Source organism: Arachis stenosperma, chromosome 3 (genome assembly GCF_014773155.1).
Source record: "Arachis stenosperma cultivar V10309 chromosome 3, arast.V10309.gnm1.PFL2, whole genome shotgun sequence".
Lineage (NCBI taxonomy): Eukaryota > Viridiplantae > Streptophyta > Magnoliopsida > Fabales > Fabaceae > Arachis > Arachis stenosperma.
The window spans coordinates 154,142,925-154,167,511 of NC_080379.1; the positions used below are offsets into that span (position 1 = coordinate 154,142,925).

General features: G+C 32.4%; 3 protein-coding genes across 3 annotated transcripts; all 3 read left to right on the plus strand.

The window, feature by feature from the left end:
- The first annotated feature begins 619 nt into the window (after positions 1-619).
- On the plus strand, positions 620-6,675 carry LOC130969925 (probably inactive leucine-rich repeat receptor-like protein kinase At5g48380). The gene is made up of 2 exons (XM_057895846.1): positions 620-1,605; positions 5,573-6,675. Exons 1-2 carry the CDS (start codon positions 691-693, stop codon positions 6,503-6,505), a joined length of 1,848 nt encoding a protein of 615 aa, XP_057751829.1. The 5' UTR covers positions 620-690; the 3' UTR covers positions 6,506-6,675.
- Positions 6,676-9,081: 2,406 nt separating this feature from the next.
- LOC130967575 (probably inactive leucine-rich repeat receptor-like protein kinase At5g48380) lies at positions 9,082-11,312 on the plus strand. The gene is made up of 2 exons (XM_057892497.1): positions 9,082-10,046; positions 10,292-11,312. The coding sequence occupies exons 1-2, from the start codon at positions 9,141-9,143 to the stop codon at positions 11,225-11,227; spliced, it is 1,842 nt and encodes a 613-aa protein (XP_057748480.1). The 5' UTR covers positions 9,082-9,140; the 3' UTR covers positions 11,228-11,312.
- Positions 11,313-22,109: 10,797 nt separating this feature from the next.
- LOC130969638 (sulfite exporter TauE/SafE family protein 5-like) lies at positions 22,110-24,342 on the plus strand. The gene is made up of 4 exons (XM_057895464.1): positions 22,110-22,955; positions 23,069-23,173; positions 23,304-23,450; positions 23,617-24,342. Exons 1-4 carry the CDS (start codon positions 22,137-22,139, stop codon positions 23,923-23,925), a joined length of 1,380 nt encoding a protein of 459 aa, XP_057751447.1. The 5' UTR covers positions 22,110-22,136; the 3' UTR covers positions 23,926-24,342.
- Positions 24,343-24,587: the final 245 nt, after the last annotated feature.

A 24,587-nucleotide genomic window follows, 5' to 3' on the forward strand; every position in this document is an offset into this window, starting at 1 on the left:
TTATTTTGTCAAAATTAGGTTAGACAAATTGATTTGAGCAAAAAAATAGTAAATCAAATTTTGAATTGGTCTAAATTGATATTATTTTTTTATAAAAAATGACTATAATACTCTTATTATAGAAAATAATTAAAATACTCTTATTATATATATATATATATATATATATATATATATATATATTAATTCTGAAAATTCTAAATCCAAACCTTATAATAATAGAAAAATAAAAAATTAGAATTTAAGATTCTCAAAATTAATATATATATATATATATAATAGAAATATTTTAGTCATTTTTTATAATAGAATATTATAATCATTTTCTATAAAAAATAATATTAATTTAGACCAGTTCAAGATTTGATTTATTATTTTTTCAATCAAATTAATTTGTCTAACCTAATTTTAATAAAAATAATACGATTTAATCGATCATATATATTAAATTTTAATTACTAAAAAATATCTTTATCTGTGTGGCACAAAAAAAACCATATAACATTTGATATTTCCTTAATTTACTAAAAAATGAATGGGATAAAAGTATATCCAATAAGAGTCAGAATGCGAAACTCATAAAATAATAAAATATAGTTGTGAGGAAGAAAGAGTACCAAGATGAAATCTTCACTAATTCACTAATTCACTTCTTGTTACAACTAAATATGACCATTTGAAATCTTCAAAATGAAGCAAGGAAGTATGAGTCCTAAAACAAGAGTGGGAATTACTATTACTATTCTCATCTTCACCCAAATCTTGCTCTGCATTCATGCTACTGAAACAGATATATTCTGTTTAAAATCCATCAAGGATTCCTTGGAAGATCCATATAATTTCTTAGCTAGCTGGGACTTCAACAACAAAACCGAAGGTGTCATTTGTAATTTTGAGGGTGTTAGATGCTGGAATCCCAGTGAAAACAGAGTGCTAGGAATCGACCTGTCAAACATGAGGCTGAAGGGCCAGTTTCCGCGGGGACTTCATAATTGCACTTCATTAACTGCTTTAGACCTTTCATCAAACAGCTTATGGGCACCTCTCCCCTCTGATATTCATACATTACTCCCCTTCGCTGTCTCCATTGATCTCTCCAACAACAACTTCAGCGGACAGATTCCACCATCTCTCGCTAGCTGCACTTACCTGAATGTTCTCAAGCTTGATGGCAACATGCTCACTGGTGGAATCCCGGGTCAACTTGCGGCGCTTCCCAGGATCCGAACACTGTCTTTTGACAACAATAAGTTGTCAGGGGAAGTGCCTAACTTGGCATATGGTTCGGTAAGTGTTAGCTATGCTAAGAATAGGGGGCTTTGTGGAGGGCCCTTGGAACCATGCTCCTTCGATGGAGGAGGAGGGCTTATTATCATGGACCAGTCGTTCAAGGATGGCCTTTTTGTTGGTTTTGCATCATCCTTTAGTTTTCTTCTTGCGTGCATCTTTTTCCTTTCAAATAGTTACTGGGCAAAATTATTGAAGTGGATCAACCACAATAAAGGTGTAGAACTAGTCAAATATGTGTGTTCCATCATCACAGGGAGAAAGCTCGGAATAGAAGCTGATCAGATGCCTCAGTTGCATGAGAAAGGAAGCCAAAAGGTATTCCTTCTCTTCTATTTCTTTTCCTCAACGCTTTATTTACTCTCTCTGTAATCTGTGTATTTTATATTGTAGTCTTCTTTCCTTTTTATTTTTTATCTTTTCAACTTTGTTTGGAAATTGGACAATCTTAATTATTTATAATAATTAAACAAGAAAGCTATGTAATTCTACTTATGTTCTTTATCTTAATGAAATTAGCCACTTATACATTTATCATGTTAAACTCTGCCTATGTTACACTTGCGGTACATAGCCGGTTCCAAGCCCGGATAAAGGAGGAGGGTTGTGTTAGGTCTTCGGCAACCAACATAAAAATATAGCCGAACCCCCATGACATGAATCAAAGACATTATTGCGTTAAAGCTAGGTCGTTCCCCGGAAGCAACGCGTCGTATGGCTCGAGTACGGTGTCAAAGCAAGAGCCGCTGCATCGGTGCCCGGATGTAGTGTTAAATGAGCAAGAGTTCTCGCGTTTTCGTGAACGGACGAGGGTAAATAAGCTAGTTCACAAAGTAAAAGGTAAAGGTCGAAGCGACAGAAGGTTGAGATTTGGGACATGAAACATAGGCACTCTAACAGGAAAGTCCATAGAGGTGGTGGACACCATGACAAGGAGGAAGATTAACATTATGTGCCTACAAGAAACGAAATGGGTTGGTGCAAAGGTTAGGGAGTTTGATACTTCTGGCTTCAAACTTTGGTATACAGGAAAGGTGAAGAATAGGAATGGGGTTGGAATAACTGTGGATAAGCAGTGGAAGAGGGACGTAGTGGATGTCAAGAGGGTGGGAGATCGGATCATCACTATCAAACTTGTGGTGGAGGGAGGTGCTTTCCATGTGATTAGCGCCTATGCACCGTAAGTGGGTTCGGACGAACAACACAAGATAAGGTTTTGGGAGGATCTAGAGAGTTTGGTTCAAGGCATACCTTTGGGAGATAAGATTTTCTTAGGAGGAGATTTAAATGGCCATGTTGGAAGAGAAGTGACTGGATATGGGAGTATTCACGGAGGCCATGGTTTCGGGGTGATTAATGCCGAGGGTAAAACCATTTTGGACTTTTCTTCAACCTTTGATCTTCTTATCGCAAATACATGTTTTAAAAAGAGAGACGAACATCTTATAACCTATAAGAGTGGCATGACAAGCTCTCAAATCGACTTCTTCTTGTTGAGGAGAGTCGACCGGAAATTTTGCATTAACTGTAAAATTATTCCGGGAGAGAGTTTGACAACACAACATAGGGTGCTCGTCATGGATTTTCGCGTTGAGCAAAAGTTGAGAAAAAGATATTATACGAAGAACCCAAGGACGAGGTGGTGGCGGATGAAAGGTGAGGAACAAAGAAACTTCCTAAGACGGGTAGGAGAAGAGGCAAAGTGGGATAGAAACGGAAGCGCGGAAGAGATGTGGAGGGAGATGGCAGAAGTTATTAGAAGAACAGCAAAAGAAAGTTTTGGTGAATCTAAAGGAATAGGACCAAGAGACAGGGAGTCCTGGTGGTGGAATGCGAGTATACAAGAAAAGATAAAGATAAAAAGGGAATGTTTTAAAGAGTGGTCTTTATGCCGCAATGCAGATAATTGGGAAAAATATAAGGCGGCTAAGAAAGAGACAAAAGTGGCTGTAAGTGAAGCAAAACAAGAGCATACGAGGGTTTCTACCAGTCTTTGGGCACAAAAGAAAGAGAAAAAGGTATATATAGAATCGCAAAGAGTCGGGAAAGAAGAACGAGAGATTTGGATCAGGTTAAGTGCATAAAGGATAAGGATGGAGAGGTGTTGGCCCAAGAGGAGAAGATTAATGAAAGGTGGAAGAGTTACTTCTACGAGTTATTTAATGAGGGACAGAAGACTCTTCCGAGTCTTGGTCGATTATGCACACGGGAAGAAGATCAAAACTTTGACTACTATCGAAGGATTCGAGACTTCGAGGTAAAAGAGGCTTTAAAGCAGATGAAAAATGGCAGGACAGTAGGACCTGATAATATCCCGATTGAGGTTTGGAAAGGTCTTGGAGAAAAAGGCATCAACTGGTTAACCAAGCTTTTTAATGAGATTTTAAGGTCAAAGAAGATGCCTGATGAGTGGAGAAAGAGCACCTTGGTACCTATCTACAAGAATAAAGGGGATATACAAAGTTGCGGAAACTATAGAGGGATTAAGCTTATGAGTCATACTATGAAGTTATGGGAAAGGGTGATAGAACGGAGGTTGAGAAAAGAGACACAAGTAACAGAGAATCAATTTGGATTTATGCCAGGAAGATCTACCACTGAAGCGATATACCTATTAAGAAGGATGATGGAGAGGTATCGTAGTAGTAAAAGGGACCTACATATGTTGTTTATTGATTTGGAAAAAGCGTATGAGAGGGTACCAAGGGAGGTCTTATGGAAGGTTTTAGAAAAGAGGAGAGTAAGGATCGCATATATTCGGGCAATTAAAGACATGTATGATGGGGCCACAACTAGTGTGAAGACTCAAGGTGGTGTGACGGAAGAATTCCCTATTGGTATAGGATTACACCAAGGATCATCCTTAAGCCCATACCTTTTCACATTAGTCCTGGAAGTACTCACAGAGCACATCCAAGAGCCTGTGCCATGGTGCATGCTTTTTGCCGATGATATCGTCCTTATGGGAGAGTCAAGGGAAGACCTAAATAAGAAGTTGGAGTTATGGAGAGAAGCTTTAGAAGTGTATGGTCTGCGCATAAGCCATAGCAAGACGGAATATATGGAATGTAAGTTCAGTCTGAGAACGGAAAACCCCAATATAGAGGTGAAGATTGGAGAAAACATTCTAGAAAAAGTTAAAAGTTTTAAGTATCTTGGGTGCATCATACAGGATAATGGAGAGATTGAACAGGATGTAAATCATAGGATCCAAGCAGGTTGGTCAAAATGGCGGAGTGCATCTGGTTTTATATGCGACAAAAAAGTACCTTTAAAACTTAAAGGTAAATTCTATCGCACCGCTATAAGACCGGCTATGCTGTATGGTACGGAGTGTTGGGCGGCTAAAGGGGAGCACGAACATAAGCTGAGTGTGGCAGAGATGAAGATGTTGAGATGGATGAGTGGTCATACGCGATTGGATAAAATAAGGAATGAAGATATAAGGGAGAGAGTTGGAGTAGCACCCATTGTGGAAAAGATGGTTGAATCGCGTCTCAGGTGGTTTGGACATGTGAGAAGAAGACCGATAGAACATCCAGTCATGAGGGTGGATGAGATGGAAGATGGACAAAGGGCGAAAGGCAGAGGAAGACCTAAGAAGACTATCCATGAGGTGGTCAAACGAGATCTACATGTAAATAGTCTCTCTGTAGACATGATACATGACAGAGCACAATGGCATCGTTTGATTCATGTAGCCGACCCCACTTAGTGGGACAAGGCTTTATTGTTGTTGTTGTTGTATACATTTATCATGTTAGTTTCCTACATGAGTGCAGTTCCGTTAATGTTGCAAGTGTGAGAAGTGTATGAAATTAGTTTTATATTGAAAAAAGTAAGAAAGAGTGAGAAGTTTATAATATGAAAAACCTATTAAGTATTTTAAGGTTTTGAGTTGGATATGGTGTCTTATCATCTTATGTTTTCTTTTAAAGAAGTATTTAAGAATAGGGGGAGTTTATGTACTCAATGTGTTGGTTCACACTTGAAGCAGAGATTGTTAATGTAATAATGTTGCTTTTTCTATTTTGCCTTTTGGTCTTAATTTACTTTTATATTGATTCGATCACACCCATTATTGATGCTGCTTGACTGACCCAAACATTAAGATTAGTAATAAACTGAATCAACTCAAACCAAATGACTTGAGGTCTATCGGTTGAATTTAGAGATATACTAGACTACTATATTTCATTACATTTCATGAATGCAAACATTAAGTGAATTTCTATAGCTTTATTATATAGATAATTTCATTGATAGTTGTGAGTTGAATTCACAGATAGCTCTACTACTGGAAAGATTAACATCCACTATGAAGTTTGAAGAACTAAATGATGCAACAGACGGATTTTCTATAAACAATGCAATTGGGTTTGGAAAGATGGGAATAATGTACAAGGGAACATTGGCTAACGGTTGGCACCTAGCCATTAAGAAACTAACTGATTCTCAACAATTTGGGAGACAAGTTCTTATAGAAATAAGGATTCTAGGTAAGCTCCGACACAGAAACATAGTTCCCCTGCTTGGGTTCTGCATCGAAAACGATGAAAGGATTCTGGTGTACCCGTATTTCTCAAATGGAAGACTCTCGAAATGGTTGCACCCTTTGGAAACTGAGGCTATGATGTTGACATGGCCACAGAGGATTAACATTGCACTAGGTGTGGCTAGAGCCTTATCTTGGCTCCATCATTTATGCAATCTGCATGTGGTGCACTTGAATATTTGTTCACGGAGTATCTTGCTAGATAAGAATTTTGAACCCAAGTTATCCAATTTTGGAGATGCCAAGTTTTTGAACCCCAACAACCATGAGAGTCTAGGCATGTCGTTTTATATCAAGGATGGGAAGAAGGATGTTTATGATTTTGGTAATGTAATTTTTGAGTTGGTCACGGGAAAATTATATGAGGAATTGGTGGAGAGTTCATGTAACAATGCTAATCTATCTCCTAATCCTTCAAATTTTTATAGTGCAATTGATAAGTTTATTATTGGTGAAGGGTTTGAAAGTGAAGCGTTTATGCTCATGAAGATTGCTTGCGAGTGTGTTCAGCCTTTTCCAGAACAAAGACCAACAATGGTTCAAGTCTACAACAAAATGAGCAGTCTATGGGAAGAGAGACATGAACTTTGCGGTGATTCTAACACTTGCACGCGATCAGAGAGTTTTTCTGCTACTGACCGTGATGAATTTGTTGAATTATAACCATAGTTGTCGTAGACTTTAATATATAATATAATATTTTATTTTCTTTTGGCCCCCATTTGCTGTAAAACTTGTTCTTGGATCTTGCAATACTCCACCGGTGAACTCAGAAGGCATGGCACCATCACATTCAGGATCTATCTCTTTAGTGTTCCCTCCACTTTGTCAACTCTGCCCAATTTGTATGTTTAAAATTTAAATCTCACTATTAATTGGCTTAGGATATTTTTTACTTATATGAATATTTCAATAATTATTTACCATAACTTTAATATAGTTTTTAATCCACAATAATAAAATAATAATTCAGAAAAAAATTACATCAATAATACATATTTCTACTTTTTACTTTCTTATAATAAAGTAGAGAGGATTGGATCAACACAAGCATGTACCAAATAGTTATTACTAGTCTACTACACACACACATTAATACCCCTTAACTTGTCATCTCTATAATAAACATTACTTTCACTGTTCCTCTTACTCTTCTGTTCAGTACTGTTACCATCTAGGTATAATAAAAACCAAATTCGCTAGCTATATAACGCTTGTATATGTGTCTATGTTTGTAATGAGGGGTGATACGCGCAGTACAATAATATGATTTATTTTCATTTTCATTAGTTGAAATTAATTAATTTCAAATTATGGAGCACTTGGTAGTTGGTACATTGACATATATGTTTATTAATTTATCAAAAACGACGAATAAAATCAAGTGAAAAACCAATTTAAAGTGAAGTGCAACTATTTTTACTCATATGCATTATTTGTTTATTTTTTTAGAAAAATTATAGGGTTCTACTGTTATAACATTTCTTATCAACTAACTAATAAAAAAGGAGAGAGATATCTCTATACACATCTCTACGGTTCTACTATATTTATACATACATATTACGCTGTAGTTGTCTACATAATTGTTTGATTTGAGTTGTTTACAAAACATTATTGAAATCTATAGCATTTGATAAATTTCTTAACTCTGCTAATAGAAGATTAATTAAACTACTAACGCTATAGAATGAAACGGGTATAGCCAGAGCGCAAAAATGTAACCGTATATATAGAGCTAAATATATTCTATCCTTCCTGTATATTGCATTTAAAAATATCTCTTCTACTAGTTAATAGAGCTCAATATTTTGCACCATTTTCTGTTAGTTAATTAATATTAATATTAATATCAATTATATATCAAACAATGTGAGACTTGGGACATTAAAAATTTGACTGTCATAAATATATCAATTTCGCGTGTGGACTTATTCCTCTGTTAGGCTATTTGCTGTAGCTATCAATTTATTGGAAAAAAAGAAGCTCATTCAAAAGTAAAGAAAGCCTTTTAAAATGGTTGTGATTTCAGTCACCAAAAAAAAAATGGTTGTGATTTGTGAACATAGTTTTTAAAATTAATCTGTGTTTTTGAATGATAAAAAAATTAATATAAATTTATTATTAATAAGTATTTATATTTACTAAAATTATTTAAAATGTTAAAAGTATCTATTAAACATAATTTTTGTAATTTTTATTATTTGAGAAATAGAACTTATTCAGATAAATCTTTATAAAAAGATTTTTTTTCAAATGATTTTTTTAAAGATATTTTTTTATAGTGCCTATATTTCACTCATATAATTCAAACATAAAAAGTTGGGTCTCACTTTACTCTATCTCTATTTTAGGCAAATCAAGCACAACTTCTATAGACACAAATTTTTTTTTTTAAATAAAATAATTTTATATTTAGATATCTCATATAAAAATATTATTTTATTTAACAATTATATTTAAATATAATAATATAAAAATATTTTATTTATTTATTTATTATGTTAAACATATTTTTCTTTCAAATAAAAAATTTTAAAAAAATATAAATTATAACTTTTAAAAAATATTTTTTTAAGTCTTTTTACTTTTAGTACTAAAATTTTGTAAAACACATTAAAAAAATAAAAAATATTTTTTATTGAAAATTTTTTTTCTAACAATTTAATAATACCGAAACAAATTTATAATACAAAATTTATATTTATTTATTAATATTAATCAAACTTTAAACTAACACTTTATTTTTATATTATTAGAATTTATAATTTAAATATTAAGATATAAAATTTAATAGATAAATAATAATAAATTTTGTTGATTGTATAGTGGCATTATTTTTTATATTGAATAAAGTATATATTTTATCTTCGAAGTTTGACAAAAATTTTAAAAATATTCATAAATTTTATTTTATTTTAATTTTGTCCGAAAATTTTTTTATTTACATTAAATATATTTCTGACAACTAAAACTTAGGAATATTTTTAAAATTTTTGTCTAACTTCATTGGGCTGCTGATGAAACAGGTGGAGCTAGAAAGAAGGATTATTGGAAGATACAATGAGAGAAACATAGTTCCCTACTTCCCTTGCTAGGATGGAATATCATGTGTATCTTGGTCAAGACTCAAGAGTCAACCAGATAGAAGTCTTTAATATTTGTATTTTTCTTCTTGGCTCCAAGTCGAAGCAATGAGGTAGGAAACTTCATGTGAGTTCCCTTGTGAACAACATTCTCATCTATTAATCCTACATTCCATTACATAGAGAGAGTCACAAACATATCAATACAAAGAATGGGTATTATTCTCCTGTACATCATCCAAGCCTTGTTGTGTTTCTTGCTCACCGTTTTCACACCAGGCCATGGTACTGACACAGATATAGTCTGTTTGAAATCCATCAAAGAATCCTTGGAAGATCCATATAACTACTTACAATCCTGGAACTTCAACAACAAAACCGAAGGTGTCATATGTAGATTTAGTGGCGTTGAGTGCTGGCATCCCGATGAAAACAGAGTGCTCAATCTGAAACTATCGAACATGGGTCTCAAGGGGGAGTTCCCGCGGGGCATTCGGAATTGTTCATCTTTGACTGGCTTAGATCTTTCTATAAACCAGTTATGGGGACCCATCCCTTCTGATATATCAACAATACTCACTTTTGCTACCACCATTGATCTCTCAAGTAACAAGTTCAGCGGAGAGATTCCACCATCTTTGGCTAACTGCACTTACCTGAATACTCTCAAGCTTGATGACAACAAGCTCAGTGGTGGAATCCCACCAGAATTTGCGAGTCTCCGCAGGCTTAAGACACTGTCTCTGACCAACAATGAGTTGTCAGGACCAGTGCCTAACTTTGCATATGATTCAGTAACTGTTAGCTATGGTAATAATAGAGGGCTTTGTGGAGGACATTCTTTGTTATCATGCTCCTCGCACAAGCACCTCCACCTACACCTACACCTAACATTTAAGGTTGCCCTCCTTCTTGCTTTTGTTTTATCCTTCATCGTTTGTGTTGTTGTGCGCACCATGTGCTTCCGTGCTTCTTCTAGGACTAGGAAACACATGAAGCCCGCCAAATTAGATACATTGAAATATGTTTGTTCCCTCATAAGGTGGAAGATGCGACCGCTTGTTTATCACATACGCCAACTGCTACCTCTGCACTTGCAACACAATGGAACCCAACAGGTACTCCCTTCAACCACCCCTTTGTCTCATCCTGCCATGTTATTAGAAGGAAAGAAATATAAGAATATGGAATGTTATGGGTTGCTAAAATAAATGTGTTCGGTTCTGTCTTGTCCTGTTTTATAGTATCCAAAGAAATGACTGGAACTTAGTGTTCATCACTTTTCATACAAAAATCATTTACTAAAAGTTGAGTTGGCTAATAAGTTTCATAGATGATTGACTGTTTTGAGTTGAATCCACAGATAGCGCTACTAGTGGAAAGATTGACATCCACTATGAACTTAGAAGAACTCAATGATGCTACCGAAAGCTTTTCTATTGACAATGCCATAGGGGTGGGAAAAATGGGAATAATGTATGAGGGAGTTCTAGCTAATGGTTGGCACCTTGCTGTTAAGAGGCTATCAGATTCTCAACTGTTTGAGAGAGAAGTTCTTTTAGAGATAAGGATTCTTGGGAAGCTTCAACACAGAAACATAGTTCCTCTGCTTGGATTCTGTGTGGATAATAAGGAAAGGATTCTGGTGTACCAATATACATCAAATGGAAGACTTTCCAAATGGTTGCATCCTCTGGAATCTGAGGCTGTGATATTGACATGGCCACAGAGGATCAAGATTGCACTTGGTATGGCTAGAGCCTTATCATGGCTTCATCACACTTGCAATTGGCATGTTGTCCATCTTAATGTATCTTCTGAGTGTGTCTTGCTTGATGAGAGTTTTGAACCAAAACTATCAAATTTTGGAGAGGCTAAGTTTATGAACCCCAACAAACATGATGATCTAGGCATGACATTTTATGTAGAGGATGGCAAGAAGGATGTTTTTGATCTTGGTAGTGTGCTTCTTGAACTGGTCACCGGAAAAACATTGAAGGAATTGGTGTGTTTATCTAACAATGCTGACTTATCTGGTGACCCTTCAACTATTTATGATGCAATTGACAAGTCTCTTATTGGGAAAGGATTTGAAAATGAAGTGTTTACTCTTGTCAAAGTTGCTTGTGAGTGTATTCAGCCTTTTCCAGATGAGAGGCCAACAATGCTTCAAGTTTACAACAGCATGACCAATGTATGGGAAGAGAATCATGAGTTTATTGATCATTCTAACATGCTTGCTAGGGGATTAGAAATTGTTTCTGCTACTACGGATAGTGGTGAAATTGTTGAGTTATAAGAAATTAGTATGTATAAGGTTAATTATGAATGCATATATATATTTAATAAACTTTGCTGGATGTGAATGAAAATGAAGTTACACATATGATGATGTATCCTATTGTAGTGATCAACATATTGTGAATTCTAATTTTGAACTATGCAAGAATTCCATGCACACAATCAAATGTGTTTTCTGATTTCCCTGATGATTATAATCTCTTCTGCGAATGGATTTGATGAACAAACTCTTGTCTCGTCTCCTCATTACTACAGCAACTCTTGCGTTGGTGGACAGTGTTCATGTCATGCAAAGTTGATAGTTGAAAGTTTTTAAATGATTTGGCATTCTCAATTATCAATACATAAAAATAAATTCAGTCGAGCTTTCACTCAATTATATATATATATATATATATATATATATAAAAGCTGATCAGTTATTAGTTAAGACCTAGCAGGGGAGGATTTATATAATTATATTAATTATTTGGCTTCATTAAATTAAGATCACTTAATAATCAGTAGATATCTAGAGTGCATATATATTTGTAGTTCTTAACTTGTTATGGCAAATGGAAATACTTGGCTACACGTCCCTAGAAAGATTACAACGACACGGTACTACTGTATATAGTACATTAGTGCATGATCTGAGTTCTCTGCCATTAAGTGCCAAAGGTTGTTCCTTTTTGGTGTCAATGAAGGGTTCAGACTTCAGTCACATGTTCTAATAATAAAATCAGTGGGTGGTAGTCCAAATCCTTCTAATTAAGTGGTTATATGTTGTGGCAGTCACCAACTCACCACCACTGAAAATCTTGCATTATTGACTAACAAAACTAGACACATTATCACAGTGATTTGATTTGGGCTTGGAAATTCATGGCCACTTGCATTGCCCTGTCACTCTACCACTAATCACTATTTAATTTTATACGAATTAAAGGTTATTTAACCCCTTCCCCCTAAAGGCCTAAAGTGTTTCTTGTCACTTGATAGGCACCAAAAGACACACATCTCCAACCTGTAACTTCTTCAGAACCAAAATTCCCTTGGAAGGAAAAACGAAATTCACTTCATGTATTTACATAATTGAGTATCTTCTTCAACATTAAAAAATTATTTTCTTTTAACTAATGAAAAGTATTCAAAATCATTGAAGAATGTAACCACTAACCAAGGCACAGGTATAGGAGTAAAACACAACTTTAATTAGTACAATGACTTATCCCTACTTTTGGCATATTTGGAAAAAGAAAAAGAGAAATGATGATTGTGGTATTCAAAACATTTCAAGAGAAAGTTTTTATCATAAATAATGCATGGATGTGAGATAATTAGGTCACATATGAGTCTTGAAATATGAATAAGTACAGATAAGATCGATCATGTGATTGGCAAAAACATGTTGATAGAAAGGGGTGTTTGTGCAACTGGAAATTAGAGAAGGAAATAGATAGAAAGTGATTACTAATTAAAAGCAATAAAGCAGAATGATGGAGGGTTCGTTTATGTCCTGTTCTTGGCACCGATACCATAAACATAATCATTTTAGACTTTGAACCATGAATGAGCACTAGACTAGAAGTGCCACTCAGCCGCCGCGTGGTACTGAAATGAAATCTCTAGCAAGTTGCCTACTACTCTAATATATATTGTTTTTGTCTCATGTATGACTCAGGTCGCTATTATATTAGAGTAATTCTTCGCATACAAGCGATTAAGGCTTGTAAGCCTTACAAATTCAATTAAAACTAACGTTCAAAACACGCTTTCAACCATTCTTTTTCTTCTTCGTCTTCTTCTTCTTCTTTTCTTTTGTTTCTTGCCTTCTCTTTCTCCTTCTTCTTATTTCTTCTTCCTCTTACTCTTCTTCTTCTCCTTTTCTTTCGTTTCTGCACGTTCTTCTTCACCGTCTTCCTCTTCTTTTTCATTTACGTTCTTTTCTCTCTGTTTTATCTTTTTTTTTCCGATTTGGTGAAATCGTTTTTGAAGAAGAAGAAGCAGTAGAAGATGAGGAGGAGAAAGAGAAAGAGTTCTGAATTATGCATAAGATGTATTTTAACGAATTTTGGGTGTATTTCTTTAAATCCTTTGGGTGCATTTTCTGTAATCCTTTGGGTGTATTTTCTATAATCGTTTGGGTGAATTCCTGTAACCGTTTGGGTGTATTTCTGTAATTCTTTGGGTGTATTTCTGTAATCATTTTGGGTATACTTCTTGGGTGTATTTCTGAAGTTCCATTATCTTCAAAAGGATTACGAAAAATACACCCAAAGTATTTAAGAAATACACCAAAAATTTGTTGCATAATTCAGAACTCTTTCTCTTTCTCCTCATCTTCTGTCTTCTTCAAAACGATTTCAAAGCTTGATTTCAGAAACCATGAAAATCGAAAAAAAACGAAGAAGAAGAGGAAGAGGAAGAGGAAGAGGAAGAGGAAGAAGAGAAAGAGGAAGAGGAAGAGGAAGAGGAAGAAGAAGAAGAGGAAGAAGAGGAAGAGGAAGAGGAAGAACCGTTCTGAGTGTAGCACTTTGAAAACATGAAACGTTGAATAACGCATTAAAAGGCCTAATAACTTGTAAGACTTGTAAGTCAAAAAGACTTGTATGTGTAGCACTCCTCTAATATATTATGGGTATAAAAACGTTGAAACGTTTTTTTATAAAGATGTTTTTTAATAATTAAAATTTAACATATATAATCGATTAAATCATATTATTTTTGTTTAGGTTAGATAAATTGATTTGACTGAAAAATGGTGAATTAAATTTTGAACTGGTCTAAATTAATATTATTTTTTTATAAAAATTGACTACAATACCCTATTATAGAAAATGACTAAAATATTTCTATTATACATATTAATTTTAAAAATTCTAAATTTTAGTTCTTTATTTTTCTATCGTAGAGTTAGGATTTTTATAATTTTTAAAATATATATATATATAAGAGTATTTTAATCATTATTTATAATAAGGATGTTGTAGTTATTTTTTATAAAAAAAATAATATTAATTTAAATCAGTTCAAAATTTGATTTGTCATTTTTTCGGTTAAATTAATTTGTCTAGCTTAATTTTGATAAAAATAATATAATTTAACAGATTATATATATTAAATTTTAATTACTGAAAAACATATTAAAAAAAACGTTTTAAGCGTTTTTATTTAATTGGCTACTTTGACATTTATATTAAAAGATCAATGGTCAATAAGAAATTAATGAGGTTGTATTATTTTTATTTGTATATAGTTAAAGATCAACGCAATCAACAACTCATTTGGCTTTATAAGTTGCTTTACCTGCCATTAAGTATGGCTAGTTGGCTACGTTTGTTTTGTGCATCCCTTCACATAGAGGCAAAAAGACATAAAAAAAAAGATATATATTTTTTAATTTGTTTGGTATATAAATACAAGATAAAACACATAAATCACAATCTTATTAAAATATTAATATTATTCTTAATCGGAGTAGTATCATTTTACGGCCATTATCTTAACTAAATTACTACCGTTAACAATTAATTATTATCTCAACTAAACAATTATCGTTAATAATTTAAAATTAAATAACAAATTTAATCCAATAAAATTAATACAAACCAGGAGAGGCGACATTGATTTAGATGAAAAGAAAGAAAAAAGAGAGATAGTAATAGACTAGTGACAAGAAGATAGGAGAGACAATAGTGACAAAAAAAGTAGAAGAGACGGTGATAGCCTGAGTAACAAGAAGAAAAGAGAAGAAGTTAAACTCATTGTGCTTTGAGTGTGGATAGAAAGAAAAAAAAGAGAAAAAGAAAAAGAATTTAAATGATAGTTTTGGGTTTATAAATTTAAAATAGAGATATAATAAAAAAAATGTTAAAAATATTGTATTTCACTACTCAATGTTATACATAATTTTTATGTCTTTATGTACCTTTACGTTTTTTTGTAGCTATCAAAATTTTGTCTCACTAATCAAACAACAAATATATATATATATCAACGTGTTTATATATTAGGTAGACATATTTACTAAATAAACGCACGCTATATGGTGTTATGCATATAAAGATATTAAATATATTTTATATTAAATAATTTAATTAAATATATCAAATTACTTAAAAGTAGTTTCTAAAGTTGCACTCGAGTTTTACAGTAGTCTCTGAACTTAAAAGTTACCTATATTCATTTATGAAATTGCACTCCGAGACTCAAATCTGTCCTTCCGGCAATTTCTGCTCACCTGGCGCTACCGGAAAGCTGAGTTGGCAAGCTTCATGACACGTGGACATTACAACGGTTAGCTGATGTGGCAGAGTAAACTGTTCGGAATCAATTTGGTCCCTCAAATCAAGTTAAAACCCTAATCCCCAATTTTGAAGCCCACAACGCTCTGTCTTCTCTTCTCTTTGGTTTTATGTTCTTGTCTTCCCCATCTTTGAAGTCCGACTGTTATGGCAAGCGCGAGCAATACAGTTGGGAGCTCGAACAACCCACGATCATTTGAAAGCATCATGAGGAGAATCGTGTTTGCCAGAATGGTGTGGCTGCAGGTCGAGACCAGTACTACGGTGGTCAGAGACGGATTCTAATCCAGAAAGACCGTTTTTGGGTTGCCCAAACTATAATGTAAGTATTATTGTTGTTGATTGCTGTATTTATGGATATAAAAGGATGGATATTTGGTTAGAACTTAGAAACCCAATTGCATATTTGAATGTAATTGCTTTACTCTATTGGCATTTCAGTTCCTTTTAATTAGTAATTTAGCCTCTTAGTACTGTTTTGTGCTTGAATAAGGAGTTATGGTGCATATTTTTAAAGAGAGTTTGTAGTATGTTGTGTGCAACTGCAACTCTTCATTTTGGGCCTATCCAGGGTGAAGATTTTATTCTGTGAAAATTAGGCTCACTAGTGTACTTGCTGATGAAGTTTTACTGTTGCTATTTTATGAAGTTGTGGGTGAGCATGTGCCTTGTTTATTCTGCAATGATACTTTGTAGGATAGAATTTTGAACATGTTGATGCAGGGAATATTTAAGAAAGTAGTACAATGAGTGTTTACAATTTGGATAGACAGTTATCTTAATTTTAAGGATACAGTTATCTTAATTTTAAGACATCTTTTGTGGTTGTACAGCTTGTCTATTTTTGTTGAACTTTGACCTTTTGCACGATCACACTAGAACTAAAGATCTTTTGAGATTTGAAATTTCTTGTAGCACACCAATTTTTTGCACCTCATTCGGGATATCCATATTAATCTTCTTAAACGAACTTAATGTGTCATGATAATGGATTCTGAATTTGACTGATTTAACTAACTTCTTTTCTTTATATTGGGTTGGTTTAGTTAAACTGAATGTAATATGTCGTTGATGTCTTGCATACATATGGTACAATAAAATTACATTCAGATATTTTTGTGTTAACTTTAATTATAAAGTAAGTTTTGCAATTGTCAATCAAGTTAACTTAGCTATTGGAATAGTCAAACTATTTGATGAATTTCGTTTGGACTAGTAGATTAGTTGTTGGAAAGGGCATGTAAATTTTAATGGCTTGATCCATTAAGATTCAAGTGAGTGTCTAGAGAACTGTTATCCTTAATTACATCAAAATAATGTTCTTGATGTAACACTTTCTCAGCACAGCTGGATTTGATTTCTTGATGTGACATCAATAATGTTTATTCCTTTCTTATTAGTGGACAATAATTGATTATTCTATCCTTTTACATTTCCAATCTATTACTAGCAGTGATGTCTGATTTCAATTCTAAATTTGCATAGGTAATTTGGGCGGCATTTGACAAGTTGGAGAGTAAGGGTGGAATCTTGCAGCAAGTACTTCTTCTAGGCTATCGTTGGAGACCAAATGAGTGGCAACTATCTGCCAACCACTGTTCAGTTTTATTCTATGAAATCCCATACTTATGTCTATGTACTGAAATTTAGATTAGTTGTCTATTCGGTGAGGTGCAGTTCTCGAGTAATTATTATAGCTCAATCCACTCAGGTATACTTTCTCTTTTATTTTTGTTTATCAATTGTCTTCAATACCTACTTTCTTGAAATAACTAATGGAGTCATTGTTTCACAGATACACTGTTTTCAATATCTTCAATAGGCTGCAGTTTATATATGCTGAATTATTCCTGAAGTGATGGTTGTTATACATGCTGCATAATGTCCTGTTTGTATGTAACAGTGCTGTTTAGGGACTAGTCTGATGTCACTTACATAAGTTTAGGGACTAGTTTGATGTCACTTATAAAAGTGTAGAGACTCTTTTTGTGCTCGAAAACAAGTGTTTGACAGCTTTTTATAAAAGTGAAGGAATCTAAAAGTTGGGTCCCGATGTGGTCTGGTGACGCAGACTATGAGGAGTTCAAAGTTCATGGCTGGCCAACCAACATGGTTGTCGAAGTTCATGATGTGGTCCCTCTAAAAAGAAATTTCTCCAAGCATGATGAAAAAATAACTTCAGGGAGTAGCTATCCATTAGGAAGCAGTCAACCAGCAAGGAATCCCCCATCTAACCCTATGCAAGGTGCAACACAGGGGAATTCTACAAGCCTTGCAAACCTTATGAAGTTTGTGTCCACCCCTGAATTCAAGGCACCCAGGCACAAAAAATGAAGATTAGGATGATTATGTTTAGGGACAGGGGACACATGGTGTCTTTGTGTATCTATTTTGCTGAAGTCTTTTATCATATATACTTTCTTAAACGTTGTCTTAGTGTTGGAGATTTTAGTATCTAAAACTTATGAGGTCAAAATGTTAACAACTTTGATATACTTGGTGTTTTGCCTCTATAATGCCTTTTTTTTTTTGGATGAAACATTACCAATATGAATTATGGCTTTCTTGAATTGAGTTTTGTTAGCTTTTTGGTTATATTTTGTCATGTGTTACAAAATTAAGAGTAATTCAGACCCTGTCTATTTCCATTTCATTAAACAGAAGTGCAGGAACAGAAGTATGCATATAATCAAACACTTTAATTCCCAACTGCATTGCTTGCGCTTGCCATAACAGTTGGGCTTTAAAGATGGGGAAGACAAGAACAGAGAACCAAAGAGAAAAGAAGACAGAGCGCTGTGGGCTTCAAAATTGGGGATTAGGATTTTAACTTAATTTGAGGAACCAAATTGATTCCGAATAGTTTATTCTGCCACATCAACTAGCCGTTGTAATACCCACGTGTCACGAAACTTGCCAACTCAGCTTTCCGATAGTGCCAGGTGGGCAAAAATTGTCGGAAGAACAAGTTTGAGTCCCGAGTGCAACTTCAATCTTCAGGGATGAATATGAATAACTTTTAAGTTCAAGGACTACTATAAGGCTCGAATGCAACTTCAGAGACTACATTAAAACTTATCTCGTATTTTATCACTCAATGTTATACATAACTTTTATGTCTTTATGTACCTTTACGTTTTTTTTTTTTTTTTTGTAGCTATCAAAATTTTGTCTCACTAATCAAACAATAAATATTTATCAATGTGTTTATATCTTAGGTAGACACATTTACTAAATAAACGCACACTATATGGTGTTATGCATATGAAGATATCAAATATATTTTATATTAAATAATTTAATTAAATATATCAAATTATTTATCTAATAATTAAATAATTAATATCCATAATTTATTTTAAAAACAAATAAAGACTTGTTTGGAAAGCTTTTCTCCATCCACTATAACATAACCCGACGTCATTCAAGCATCAATATTAACATTGACCTTGTTTTGTACAAACTGAGTTTGCATGCAAATCACGACATATATATTCATGAGATTCTTATAATTATCCATGCAAAAATATTTGATAACAAAAAAAAATTAGTTAAAATTATTAATCTCACGCACATAATAATGATGCCACCAACCCCTAAGCAAATGATGAACTGATGAAGAGATCTAGGCTGAAAGAGCTTTTACCAATTCTTTCTTCTAGATTATCAAAGAGATATTATTCTCTATTATGTCTTTGCCCAAATTTTAGCACAATTATACATTGAAGAGTATTAAGGACAATAATTTTTGTGTTTTGTAATTATTAATGGATCATTAATAATATTTTTAATAGTGTGAAATTATATTTAATAGTAGAAAATTACTTATTTTTTTTTGATAATTAAGTACTCATAAAAAAATACAAAAATTACTGGTCTCCTAAACTTTTTCTTATACATTCACTAATTAAGTTTCACAATCTATTATTCCAGTATTAATTAATTTCTGTAATAAATAATATAATAATAAATTCTATGATACTTATAATATGGTGTCCAATTTTTGTTTAATTTATTTAATATAATAAATTTTAAATATTTAATAATTTTTATTTTTATATTTTTAAAATTAAATATTAATTTTTAATTCTTTTAAAAAATTAGGTAAATATTTGTAAGCATCATAATAATTACCTAATATAATACCCTTCAAATTTACGGAGACCAAGACCTTGGAATCTTGGCATATGTGTGTTCATGTTCATTGGATTGATGCCGACCCATCCTATGTCGATAGATTCCTTTTTCAAAATTATGTAATATCTAGAAAAGTCTGGCAAGGATATATAGTAATTACCAAAGGTGAAAGCTTGAACCTAATCTTCACTCAATCTAAATCAAATTGTCATTTGTCAGCAGTCCTTAATCATCTTAAAAAAATAAAATTACTGTATAGTCATCATTATTTATATTCATGCATATCATACACAGTCATGTATCATAGATTCTAACCTAAAATATGACATAAAAAGTGTATGCATTTAGTTTAACTCTAACTTATTCACCCGTTCATTTAATTTAACAAAAAAAAATAGAGAGACCAAATGTTTGGTGAATTGGAGAGTTAATATTAGTTATCTTTTTTTATTTAAATTTTTTTTACTTTTTTAAAGATTTAAAATTTTAGATTTATAATTTAAAATAAATTAAATAATTTTAAAAAGATTGACTAATATTATTAATCAAATAGTATTGTTAATCGGAAAAAAAAGTAAGTTTTTAGTATTATTTTCTTTTAATTAAATATTGACCAAACATTTTTTATTAAATATAAAAGATACTTAATTATTAAAAAAAGATGATTAATTAATAATTTAATATTTTTTACATAAAAATCAATACTATTTTAAATTATTATCAAATTATATAATAATATTATATCTTTTTAATAACCTACAAATAAGATTGAGTATCCACAAATTAAGAACTAATAAAACTAAAATTGAAATATTCTCAACTTACAAATAAAATAAAATTAAATTTATATAAAAATCTTAATCTATAGATAATATTAAAAATTAAATTTAAATCTTATCTTACCTCACTCATTGTCACTCCTAATCTCGACCAGTGTTTTCCTCCGATATATTGTTGCATGAGTGGAGAAAACTAAACATAATTGAAAAGCTTGCATGTCACTATGTAAAATAACAAATAAAATCAAAGCTGAAACTCTGGAAAATAAAATATTCTATTATCATAGTTTCTATTTTATATTTAAAATTTTTAGCCGTAACTTTTCTTAGTCATTCCAAAATCGAGATATATTAAATTCTTTAAAATATAATTAACATATAGTTGACATTTGATAATTCATATATTTTTCAACGTTGATAAATTATAAACTGATTTATTTTAATAATTTAGATTTTTTAAAGAATTAAGTTTAATTTAAAATTATTTTAAAATAATAAAAAGATTTGTATTGAAAATTTCTAGTTTCAAAGTGGTTGAACAAATAAAACTCAAGTTATTGGAGTCTGAGGAATAGATTACTACTGCCTATTTGACTCATCTAAATTAATTCTACAATATTAATCTATCCTTTTAATTAATATTTAGAAAATAAATGTGCAATTAATTAGTTAGTAAATATTTTAATCTTTTAGAGCATCTTTAATAGAATATTTTTAAAGTATTATTTTTAATATTTAAAAAAAATTATTTAAAAATAAAATCTATATTACAATTAGTTAATAAAATAAAATTAATATTATCTTAAAAATACAATATTATTTTAATAAAGAATTAATAAAATTTTGTTATTCGTATAATTATATTGATAAAATAATTAAAAATAATATAAAATTTTAATTAAATTAAGAATTTAAAACTAAACATTAAAAAAATAAATTTTATTTTTAATTTTAAATTACTATTTATAACAAATAATCCCACAAATATTTATGTATCATCTTATAAAATCCAAAATAAAATTAAAATTAAAATTAACATTAGAAACGCTCTTTCTTTCTAGTCTTCTGTCATATTTATTTTATTTAATAAATTAAAGAAGGAATATCTAATATGAAAGCAAAAGATATTTTCTTTTTCGACTTCTAACAAATCCTAATTTCCTACGACAATTGAATTTAAAACCACTACTTATGTGCGGAATCAAATCGAGTAATATAAAAGTTCCACGGTTTTTTACTTTAATTAGAAATTAATTTTTGGTAGTCAATTTTAATTCATATTTTTTTCTTCTTTCCAACACCATTCTTAATATCAAAATTTTACCCTTTATGATCGGCCATCCATTGTTGTTATCATTGACTTAAATTAAAAATTCTAAATCTTCTAAAAGATAAAGATAAAAAAAATAATAAAAAGATTAGCTAACATTAATAATTTATTTTTAAAAGTTAATTCTATATACCATCATTAACAGCAAAATCTTGTTTTAACTAATTTAAAGGAGAGATGGTGTGTTTCAGTGTGATCTTTATATAGTTTTATTCAGCAAAAAAAAAGAATTGAATGGAGATTCGGTCCAATATTGTCTATTTGTTTTTACTCACTTGTATTTATTCATACTCTTTATCATATGCTTCCTCTTCCTTTAATTGTGTCACTATATAAACCCCACAACACACAAACCACACACCACTGATTCCAATCATGAACCACGCTTCTCTTTCATGCTTCCTTCTCATCTTCACCGTAGCCTTCAACTCCATCAACCCCTCCTCTGCAAAATCACAAACAAGCTCGGTGGAGAAAATCCTTGAATGGAGAAACAGCAATGATGATAATGGATCACAAGAACATGCCAAGGTACCTTTATCAGGCCACATGCTTCTTGCATCACTCTTGTGTTTCGTGGCTTCTTCCATATCCAGTGCTGGTGGGATCGGTGGTGGTGGCCTCTTTATACCTATACTCACCATTGTTGCTTCTTTAGACCTCAAAACAGCTTCGTCTCTCTCTGCTTTCATGGTCACTGGAGGCTCCATTGCAAACGTTTTCTGCAACCTCCTCTGCACCACTAGTACTAGATTTGGTGGCAAATCATTGATTGACTATGATATAGCTCTCTTGTCAGAACCGTGTATGTTGCTGGGAGTGAGCATTGGAGTTATCTGCAACCTTGTGTTCCCAGAATGGTTGATCACTTTGTTGTTTGCCATCTTTCTCACTTGGTCTACCTCAAAAACTTGCATCAATGGGGTACTGTTTTGGAAGGCCGAGTCAGAAGAGATTAGGAAGAAAGGGTTTGAGGCAGTTGAGAATGGGGATAATGCTGCTGATGAAGAAGGCCAGAGGCTAGTTCAGGAGAACAAACAAGAGAATGATGAAGGGTTGAAGAGTCTTGAGCCTCTTCTTGCAGCTGAAGAGAATAGAAAATTTGGTATCCCTTGGTTGAAATTGGGGGTGTTGCTTTTAGTCTGGTTCTGTTTCTTCTTCCTCTATCTTCTTCGTGGCAATAAATATGGACAGGTAACAGTTTCTTTCACTCTTTTTATTATAGCCATAGGCAATTTCGATCTAGCAGATTTATTTAATCAGATACTTTATTTGATTGGCATACTTTGAATTGTGAAATTGTGCAGAGTATAATTCCAATGGAGGCATGTGGTGTTGGATATTGGATCCTCTCATCAGTTCAAGTACCTCTGGCTATAGGTTTCACTGCCTGGATTGTGCTTAGAAAAGAAGTTAGTGAACATCACATAGTGGAAACTAGTTCTTAACTAATTGAATTCATGAAATATTGATTAGAATTTAGAATAGAAGCTTCTCTATTCAATTAAGTTACTCAACTTCCCTTAAAATTTGATTATGCAGGGCCCATGCCTAAGCAGAAGTGGGCAACCAAATAAGATGATTTTTCCAGTGATGGCACTACTAGCAGGGATGCTGGGTGGTGTATTTGGAATTGGTGGTGGAATGCTCATAAGTCCACTTCTAATTCAGGTTGGAGTACCTCCTGAGGTAAATCACACTTATGACATTATTTATGATTAATCTGAGTTCGGAGTTTTAATTTCAAAATACATGCTGGTATCTGTATAACTTTTGAGATAACATAGTTAGACAGATATTTTTGCTGATATGACAATATAGGATATATGTGTAAAAGACTATATTGGTTGTGCAGGTAACAGCAGCAACATGCTCATTCATGGTGTTCTTCTCATCTACCATGTCAGCATTGCAATATGTAATGTTGGGAATGGAACACATAGAGACAGCAGTAACATTGGCCATAATATGTTTCATTGCATCACTCCTTGGGTTATTAGTGGTGCATAGAGCAATCAAAAAATATGGAAGACCATCCTTGATAGTATTTTCTGTTAGCTTAGTGATGGCACTCAGCATTGTCCTAATGACTAGCTTTGGAGCCATGGATATTTGGAAGGACTACAAGTCAGGGAAATACATGGGGTTCAAACATCCATGCTGAATTTCAGTTTTATAACCTTAGTTTTTTTTTTTTTTAATTACATACATGGTACATGGAGTGCAATTTTGGACCTACTGAGAGTCACGGAAACAAATTACTAAGATAGATAATGTAGCCAAGCTTATAGGAGTGAAATTAATATGTAGCATAGGCTTGACTGCTAATATATTCTGACATGTAATATCCATGTGCAATAACATATAACAGCTTCCCGGAAGATGAATCACATGAATGTAACTTTGTCATTATTTGGTTAGAGAAATTCTTATTGAAGAAAAGAGAGTACAGTACCTAAACAAAATTAAGAAAGAAGGGATGAGTAAATTCAAGAAATAGAAAAATTTACGTTTCTCGGTTCTGTTGCTCACAACAGAATATAGTATCTCAGATTATCTTTTTATGTTGGGATACTCAAAAGTAGGCTATAAATTCTAGTAATGAATTGGAAAAAAAGTTTAATAGTCATTTTTCTTTTTAAATTCTAACATTCAATTATTTCTTATAGATTATTCATGTTAACAAGTCTTAACAGGCTTTATACATATTTTTATAAAATGTTAAAAGACTAGAAATTGTTATTCATGTTAATAATCTTAATCTTAATGGAAGGAATATGTCTTTAGATTAAATACTTTTACTAATAATACTCACAGAATTGACAG